This window comes from Heterocephalus glaber, unplaced genomic scaffold, assembly GCF_053883595.1.
Source record: "Heterocephalus glaber isolate CG9 unplaced genomic scaffold, H.glaber_assembly_v1.0 deba00001593, whole genome shotgun sequence".
In the NCBI taxonomy this organism is placed as follows: Eukaryota; Metazoa; Chordata; class Mammalia; order Rodentia; family Bathyergidae; genus Heterocephalus; species Heterocephalus glaber.
Genome location: NW_028258368.1, coordinates 1,684,091 through 1,692,577, shown reverse-complemented (window position 1 = coordinate 1,692,577; position 8,487 = coordinate 1,684,091). Strand labels below are relative to the sequence as shown.

The following is an 8,487-nucleotide window of genomic DNA, read 5'->3' as shown; positions in this document are numbered from 1 at the left end:
GTTTGAGTTATCAAACATAAGGAGCACAATGATCACAAGATATTGTAACCCAGGAAGACCTTATTTGGACGATCACCTTAATGCCCCCTATAATTATGCCCTCAAGTTATATATTTATAGATGAAAGACTGAGTCTAAGGAAATAAGGAAATGACTTTTGGGCATTATACCCTCTTTCTCCTATAGCAACAAAATAATTTGGTCTCTTATTTGATGATCTGAAACACACCAAAGTTTGAATGGTCAGCAAAACCTGCAGTATTTTATAATAGCAGCATGAAACTTTATGGTGTGTAAAATATCCCTTTCTCACAAGCAAACTGTAGTAGTATTCATTTTGAAAACCTGGGGAAAACTGTGCTTTTCGGGTGGGCAAATAACTTGGGTAGAGAGCATTATACATTAGAAGTAAGGAAAGATTCACTGTGAAGGAGAAAGACATGAATCTGCTGATTTATCCCTGGGTGACAAAAGTTAAATCAATATTCAAAGGGGGTTGTAGCTCAATGCTTGCACAGCATGAGCAAGACCCTGGGTTCCATCTCTGGCTCCATCACTTAAATTAAAATAAAAAATACTTACATAGCTCAAAATGTTTGATGATTTTTCTTGACTATTACCAATTATGGTGTGTGTTATTGTACCTTTAGCCATTTGAAGAACCACCTCTTTAGTGGACAACAAAACATAAGAACCCCTGAGCTACACCTTCAATCCTTTTTATTGTTTTGAGATGTGGTTTTTTTTGTTTTTTGAGACAGGGTCTTGCTATGTAGTCCTGGCTGGCCTTGAACTCACTGCAATCCTCATGCCTCAGCCTCCCAAGTCCTGGGTTTACAGGTGTGCACCACCAAGCCCACCTGAGGTGGGGTCTTTCTAAATCACTAAGTTAATCTAGTAATCCCCTCTAGCTAGACTTGTGCTAATATGGTAGCTACAGGCCTATATTTAAGCATAAATCAGCTAAGTAAAACAAAGTTAAAAATGACTTTCCTGAGTTACATCAGCCATATTTCAAGTGCACAGTAGCTGCACAGGGCTACAATTACTGTGTTGTGCAACATAGATCTAGAACATTTTAATGATCCCAGAAAGTTCTATGGTGAGCACAGCTCTATAGATTATTTTTGACTGACCTTTTGGCTGAATTAGATCCCATGAGTTCTCAGGAATGATTTAGTTTTAGGGCTCAGGCCAATGATAATCACATTAGAGAATGTTGTAACTCTAGGATATGTGTTGTAATTTACAATTTGTAGTATCTTTTCTAGTGACTTGGCATAGTCCTGCTCACTATTTTCCACACCAATCTTCAGAAAATGAAGCAGCGGCCTTCCATTTCTTGGTGTTGGCCCACCTGATCCTAGCCGGGTCAATTAAATGCCTTCATTTTCCCTTAGGAATTTGGAACTCAGAAGGAGAGGCTTTCATTTGGGTCCTCTGTGTATCTAAAACTATAAAACCAGGAGTATTAGTCATATCTCATGACATAAGCAGAGATTATGCTGCTTCTTATGTGTTCTCTATTTTGTCTCAGGTCTCTCCCTTGAGTGCATTCCTGCCACTGGGTCACATGAGAAAAACCTGCATTTTAAGCGAGTTCTTTTTGCTTAAACTAGCTCAAATTGGGTATGTTGCAATTAGAATCTTAACATAAAACACAGATATATCTAATATAGATAGATGAGTATTGATGTTTGTTACTGGACCGATGTATATAAACTTTGTTTATTGGGCCCCTGGACTTTATCTTTCTCTAACCTTTCTGGACTTTCCCCCTGGCCTTACCTCTTCACCTGAGGGGTGTAGTTAGGCTGTCCTCTCCTTTTATTCCCTCTTGCTCTAATAAAGGTATGCCATCTTTCTGGGTGTGGAAATTTTATTAAATCAAATTGTAGGGCTGAGAATGTAGCTCAGTGGTGATGTGCCTGCCTGGCAAGTGAAAGGTCCTGGTGGGGGTGTGGGAACCAGAGTGATCCAAATTGTTTTAACATGTTAACTGACTTTACTGTAGTTTATTGTATTTTAATTGCTCAAGCCCAATGAATTCAGTCAGCACTGGTCCTCTGTGTAATTGAATAATCTTCCACAGTTCGCAGTGGTCAATTTGTTTCTTCTAGGGATTGAACCTAGGGCTTTCCCACCAAACTGCAAACTCCAGCCCTTTTTCATTTTTTATTTCGAGATGGGGTCTTGCTCAACTGCTAAGTTTCTAAGGCTAGGCTCAAACTTGCCATCCTCTGCTTCAGCCTCCCAGAGTGCTGGGATTACAGGCATGCAACATGCCCAGTTCCAGTGGTGAATTTTGATTGTAAAAACCTGGTTTGAATACACATGAGTGCAGTACTGAAGTCCCAGTAAGTTACTTGGACGAAGTGGTTAGGAGACCTCTTGCAGGGTCAGCTATGAAAAGGAACATGAGCTATAAACACCACACTGGCTGAGAGGCGTCACATACAAATGTCCCAGGTAGGAAAATGCTGTTATCCAGTAGCAGAGAAGAGGCTAGGGTGAAAGGGTGACAGGAGCGAAGGCAAAGTGGTATGAACTGCAGAAGGTAAAACGTTACCACACAATCTGAAAGGTAATGGGGAAGTAAAGGATTTAAGCAAGGAAATGACCTGTTCTGATGTGTTTCTTTTTTTAATCACTCTAGCTACTACAATCTGCAGAGTGAATTTCAGGAAGATAAACAAGGGAACTGTGAGGAGGCTACTATGGGTGTTGGCAAAAGATAATCATAGCTAGGCCTATGAGGAACCCAGGTAAACATCCAGATCTCAGCTTTATTGACTCAGTTACAACCAGCTCTCAGGAACCAATCAAATTCGTAAGTGATTCCAGCAGTCGTCCAGAGTAAAGATTCTGTCATCTTTTCCTCTTTCTTGTGAGTGAATTTTAGAGAACTAATTGTTGAAAAATGACTTTCAACAAGAGGACAGCAGTGTTTGGGGGTTCAATGACACTTCTAAATCTTAAACTGCAAGTAGACGTTAGTCCTAGAACTAGCACTGGTTATTTTACATTGCACCAAACGAGAGAGAAGACATTTTGTAAGCAACCTGTCTTATAGTGTAAGAAATAATGTAGTCACCTTGTTATTCCGGAGAATCCAGGGAGAAACTCCTCTAGAATAACTCTCTTCCATTAAAGATGGGTTCCCTCTCACCCACCCCAACAGCGTGCGGCCTGGGACCCTTTCCCGCCTTGCACTGCCGTGCAAGCATTGTTTGGGCCACCCCAGACCTGGCGGGCACGCAGCGTGCATTTCCTGCACGCAGAGGCCGCGCGCCAGCTTCCTTCCCGGGATCCGCAGATTTTGTTACAATGTTTCCTCCCTGGACTCTCTGTTACTAGATGACTAGTAACTTTTCTTTGGGCTGTTAACATTTAGTCTACTGTCCACTAAAGTTCTCAAAAGCAACTAAACGCAGTCGCTCTTGCACAAGCCAGTCGTCAGGGAAACAACAGAAATAAACACACTACTGTTTCCTTAATTGGCCGCTTCCCGGGCACATGTAGGTTTTTCTTTCAGCGAAACTACGGCAAAGCCTGCCAAGAGGGACCATCAGTCTGCTGCACCCCTCCGTGCCGAGGCGCTCGCTCCCGCGTCCGGGGGCGCGGGGCAGGGGTCGCGAGCCAAGCTGAGCCAGCCTCCGAGCAGCGACGCTCTGGCCGGCGCTCGCTCGATGGTTCTCACGCGGGAGCGGGGTCCGCACGGTCCAGTCGCTAGGTGGCGCGCTGGCTGGCGCCGCCGACTCCGAGATACGCGGCCCGATCGTGTCCGCCATATTGGATGCCGCAGCCGCCGCTGCCAGCGCTTCCTCTTCTGTCTTCGCGGTGCGCTGCTGGTTCCTGTGGCCCAAGCGGCGGGGAGGTGAAACAGGAGCCTGTGAGAGGAAGAGAAAAAAGGGGGTGGAGAGCATAGGGTTCGGGGCCTGAGGGTGGGGGACCGAGACCGAGCGGGGCGGAGAAGAGAAGGCGCCGCGCCAGCCCCTCCCCCGCCCGCCGCCGACCCGCCCCAGCAGACTGTCCCCAGTCCCGGGCTTCGTCCGCCCAGCAGCCATGCCCGGGCCTCACAGCCCCTGAGGGTGCCCTCGCCCGCCAGTGCCTCTCTTCGGCATCCGCCCCTGGTCGCAGCAGCTGCTCTCCCGCCGGCGCCCGCGTCTCGTTCTCTCCACCCAGTACAGCTGCCGCCGCCTCTTCCGCCGCCGGGCTCGGGCCTCCGCGCAGACAACATGGAGGCCGTGAAAACCTTCAACAGCGAGGTTGGTACCGGGGCCTGGCTCCCTCTCTTGCGCGCATCACCCCTGCCCCCGGGACGAGGCCCGCGCGCCGAGGGTGGGTGCAGGCGTCCCCGGGTGGGGCTGCGGGCCTAGCCGTGCTGTGGGGGAGGGGAGATCGCTCCGCGCCCCTCCCCCGGGGCCGGGGAGGGCGGGGGAGGCCCGCGGGGCGGAGGGAGTTTCCGCGGCTCGGCGCCCTATGGACGGCCGCGGGTCGGAGGCGAGCAGCTCTTGGGCCCTCCCACCGAGGCTCCGGCGGGTCTCTCGGGTCGGTACCTCCCAGGCCTGGCCCGCCCACCTCCTTCCTTAGCCTCGGGGGTTTAACGGTCCCTAGACTGGACGTCCCTAGGCAGACCAAGAGGACGTCCTCTGATGGGAGCGGTGCTGGCGGTGGGTGACTAGAAGCTACGGGGTGGTGATCTGTGGTCACATCACATGTAGTGTTTATAACTGCGATACTGTTGACTAGGTAACTTATCAGCTAGGGACTTAGGCTAATTGGGTGGTTGGTAGGGATGCAAGGTTATTTTGTAATTTTTTTTCTGTTTTACTGTCTCAGTCATCACGACATGCACAAATGCAGTGGTAGGGAGCAATCAGTGCCTTCAGGAAAGATGCTGGGGAAATCATTTCCTACGGGTTCCTTCAAGGGTCAAATGTAACGAGATTTTTTTTTTTTTTTAAAGAACGTGCTTTTGTTAATTGAACTTACTGATCTCAAGGAAAGCAAGTCTTTAAAATGTATTGACTTTCTTTTTAAGCGGTGATCTTACAGGACTTTAACGCAGACATACACAGCAAGTACACGAACACAAGCAGCATTGTTATCCTTATATGTATGTCTTAGAAATACCTAAATATGGTAGCTAAATTAGGGAAATTTTTAATGAACTTTTGATTTGGGAATGCTAATACTTAATTCAGTAGTATAATTGTTAATATCTTACATTGATCTCTTAAATACCACACTAAAGGCTCTGATAACCCAAATAAGGACAGTACTTTCATATTTTATCTTTTTTTTTTTTCCTTTTAGGATTAAGCTTAAAAGTGGCTAAAAGTTAGATAACATGAACTGGACTTACCATTTTAGACTAGTTAGTGGCAACATAAGTTTTTTTGTGAGGGATTCTGTTTTTCAGTACTAGAATTTTTTTTTAAAACACCTTTTTGATAAAATAGTTATAGCAATAGATTTGGGAATGTTTTTTTAGGATATAGCTGATAATTTGGGGCACATGTTTTCTTTTGTAAAATTTGGTTTCCCAGCCATTACTCTTTAGAACTTAGAATATAGAATAAAATCAGTGATATTACATGTTCAACTTGCTGTGAACAGTTTTTACAATTGGGGGGGCAGGAATTGTAGCTTTTTATTTGCTACATGGAGTGCTACAGCACTAAAGTTAAGGTTCCACAGCATTACTTGATTTAACCCTTTTCCATTTTGATGTGCGTCTCTGTTTAGGAGGAACATAATGTGTCCCCCCTCTTTAACCCCCATCAGGTTTTAACAGGAGCCCTCAAGTGGTTAGTGCACTATGGTTGGTCACAATGAAGCGCAGTGGAGAATAAAAGTTTTTCCTGTTTCTACTGATTAGGGGTAAGAGGGCTTAACTTTTACATGCTTGTCTGGGTGTGCCACCTCTTCTCATCTAGTCTTCACAGGAATTTTGAGATTTCTTGTACACCCGTTTTTGTGTATGTAGCACTCCTCTTTCTCCCGTAAGGATTTTGAAGAATTAAAAAGTCTTTATTCTTTCGTATTTACTAATATTTTCTAACTTCATCATGTTTTAAAGTGAAGTTAGCTTCAAATAGCAGTATGGAATCAGTTGAGGAAGGGAAATACATTTGAGGAAGATTCAGAAAAATGCTTTTCGTTTAAACAAATAAAATATATCACCTTGTTAATTAAAATTTTTTATTATAACATTCTGAATAGTGTTGATGTAATAAATGTGATATTGCAAATAGGCATATACTGCGAAGTTCAGTAACTTGTATTTCATTAAATTGTGTTGTAAAGCATAAAAATAAAAGACTGACTTATAGGATTAGAAAAAAAAATTTTGGAATGCTTTACCTCAGTGAGTTTGGCTTTTAAAAGCATTTATTCTTGGTCTCAATTGTCCAAAACTTTGCTAAATTAAGGTGTCTTTAGAACATCTATAAGGCATTGAAGTTTAACTCTTAAGAATTATTAATATTTGTCCATAGGTATTTTTATTCTTTAAAGTGTGAAATGCTTAGTTTTTATGACTTTCTAATTTTAGGTTTTCCAAGACAGAACTCCTCTACTCCCATTTTTTAATTTAGCAGGGAACATTGACCTGAAAATATGCACATGCCAAGAGATATTTAAGCCAATAGATTTTTTAAAATATGCAAAATGTGATTTTCAGTCTGTGAAAACTACTGACCTTTTATAGGATATGTATGAGTCATTGTTACAATACCTCCCCCTCCATCCTAATTTCTCCGAGGGGTTCTCTGGCCTCTCATTCTTGTGTTAAGTATTATGTTAGATCCGCCTGCTGCGCAAGCGCAAGGACCCGAATTTGATCCCCGGTACCAAAAAAAAAAAATTAGAGGATCCTCTGATTGTGCAGGAATGATATGTATGGTAAGATCCTCTCATTGAATAGTAATTGAATGGGATCTAGGCCTTTACTTTTTTCTCCTCTAGGACACATTCCTAGGAATCACATTCCTTCTCTTTTTTCTTTAAATTTTGAGGCAGAGTCTTGCTAAATTCCCCAGGCTGAGCTTAAACTTGTTCTCTAGCCTCAGCCTCCTATAGTGCTGGGATTTACAGGCATGTGCCACTATGCCAGGTTCCAAGAGTTGATTTTTAACTGCCCACCTTGCTAATTTGTGTGGAAGCTGATTTCCATTCAAGCATCGTCACTGTGTTGAAAGTGTTAATTGCATGATCATCATTGTCTTCTGAAATGTTGGAAAGCTTATCCAGATTGGAACATGCAGTGCTTGACCTGGACAGTTAACCATAGAGTTATGATTACTGTACGAGGTATTGTAGTTATTGCTGCTCTGATATGTAGGGTAGCATTTTCTTCTAATTATTTAGAGTTCTCACCTAGTGAAAATGATCTCATACTGGAGTGCTTAAATATGTGGACCACTTAGCATGGAGTTGATTGCTGGAATGCAGTATATTCTGTACTTAAGGATGACCAACTCTGAAGGTCATTCTGGTAGGGTCTCCCTTCCTCCACCTAACCTTGCCTCTTTTTTCTTTTTCTTGACAAAGGGGAAGGGGGGTGGAAATACCTGACCTTTAAACAATTTCTACTTATTTAGAGAAGGCATTTTGAAACATAAGAATTCTTGAAGTAATCCTGTATATGAAAAATGTAAGCCTGTTAGCAATAATTATGCTTAGTCAAAGTAACAAAAAGTGATTATTGTGTATTGGCTTCTTTTAATTTTTAAGGATTTAAAATACAGTGCCAGTATTGTTTTCACATTTCAAATAATTAATAAGTCTTCAACATAACCATATATCAATTAGTGATCAGTTTTTAAAGGTTCTTGTATAGTTATTTGCATCTAGTTTTTCCATGGCCCATTTCTTTTGCTCTCCTGAATAGACTGAGTAGGAAAACGTAGGATTGGATCTGTAGGTTTGAGATGTGTTAGAAAATTTAATTTTTGGATTTACTGTGGCTCACAAATTCTGAAAGGATTCTGTTACTTCTTATCATTCTTAGTTTCTGGTGGTTGTCTTTAGTATCCCTGGTTAGTCATACAGTTTTTTAAACTGTTCTAGGAAACAAACTTGCCAGTCTCCTTTTTTTTTTTGTACTGGGGATCGAACTTAGGACCTTGTGCTTGGGAGGCAGGCGAGACACCACTGAGCTAAATCCCTGGACCCCAGACTCACCTTTTTTTTTTTTTGGTACCGAGGATGGAACTTGGGACCTTGCACTTGCGAGGCAGGTGGCGGAACCACTGAGCTAAATCCTCAGCCCCCAGACTCACTGTTAATAGCCAGTAAATTTTGCAGTCCTCAAAGCAAAATCACATTCCATTTAACTTCATTTCCACAGTGGACATTTTGTCAAATTATAGGACTTTTTGTAACCTTTCCTCTAAAATCTAGTAATAGTTATGGATTGGTAGAGAAAAGTGGAAAATAAAGAGGATAATAAAAGTATAAAATTTTTTAGTTTGTATATTT

General features: G+C 42.8%; 2 protein-coding genes across 14 annotated transcripts in view; one reads left to right on the top strand and one right to left on the bottom strand.

The window, feature by feature from the left end:
- Positions 1-2,766: 2,766 nt before the first annotated feature.
- On the bottom strand, positions 2,767-4,240 carry LOC147823321 (uncharacterized). Of its 2 annotated transcripts, none has more exons than XM_087193551.1 (2): positions 4,112-4,240; positions 2,767-3,890 (listed from the first exon to the last, which is right to left on the bottom strand). In XM_087193551.1, exons 1-2 carry the CDS (start codon positions 4,238-4,240, stop codon positions 3,483-3,485), a joined length of 537 nt encoding a protein of 178 aa, XP_087049677.1. In that variant the 3' UTR covers positions 2,767-3,482. The 2 variants fall into 2 exon arrangements, with proteins under 2 accessions (XP_087049677.1, XP_087049678.1); XM_087193552.1 differs by having other exon boundaries at positions 4,081-4,205.
- The window catches only part of Scaf8 (SR-related CTD associated factor 8), a 208,939-nt gene continuing 204,537 nt past the window's right edge, over positions 4,086-8,487 (top strand). For 7 of the 12 annotated variants that reach the window (XR_015444072.1, XR_015444071.1, XR_015444070.1 and 4 more), the window contains exon 1: positions 4,110-4,268. Coding sequence is in view for 7 of the 12 variants with exons in the window: in XM_087193545.1 (XP_087049671.1) it covers positions 4,239-4,268 (30 nt within the window). In the remaining 5 variants the exon portion in view is untranslated. Of the gene's footprint in view, positions 4,269-4,548; positions 4,674-5,790; positions 5,887-8,487 lie in introns of those variants that run through there. The other 5 variants (XM_013076699.3, XM_087193548.1, XM_087193547.1 and 2 more) reach the window with 3 other exon arrangements.

What these genes read in the sequence shown, in the direction of transcription:
- LOC147823321 (XM_087193551.1), bottom strand. Translation starts at nt 4,240, where the DNA reads ATGTTGTCTGCGCGGAGGCCCGAGCCCGGCGGCGGAAGAGGCGGCGGC. An exon ending in GGGGCGGATGCCGAAGAGAG is followed by an intron (nt 3,891 to 4,111) that starts GCACTGGCGGGC and finishes TTCCTCTCACAG; the next exon opens with GCTCCTGTTTCACCTCCCCG.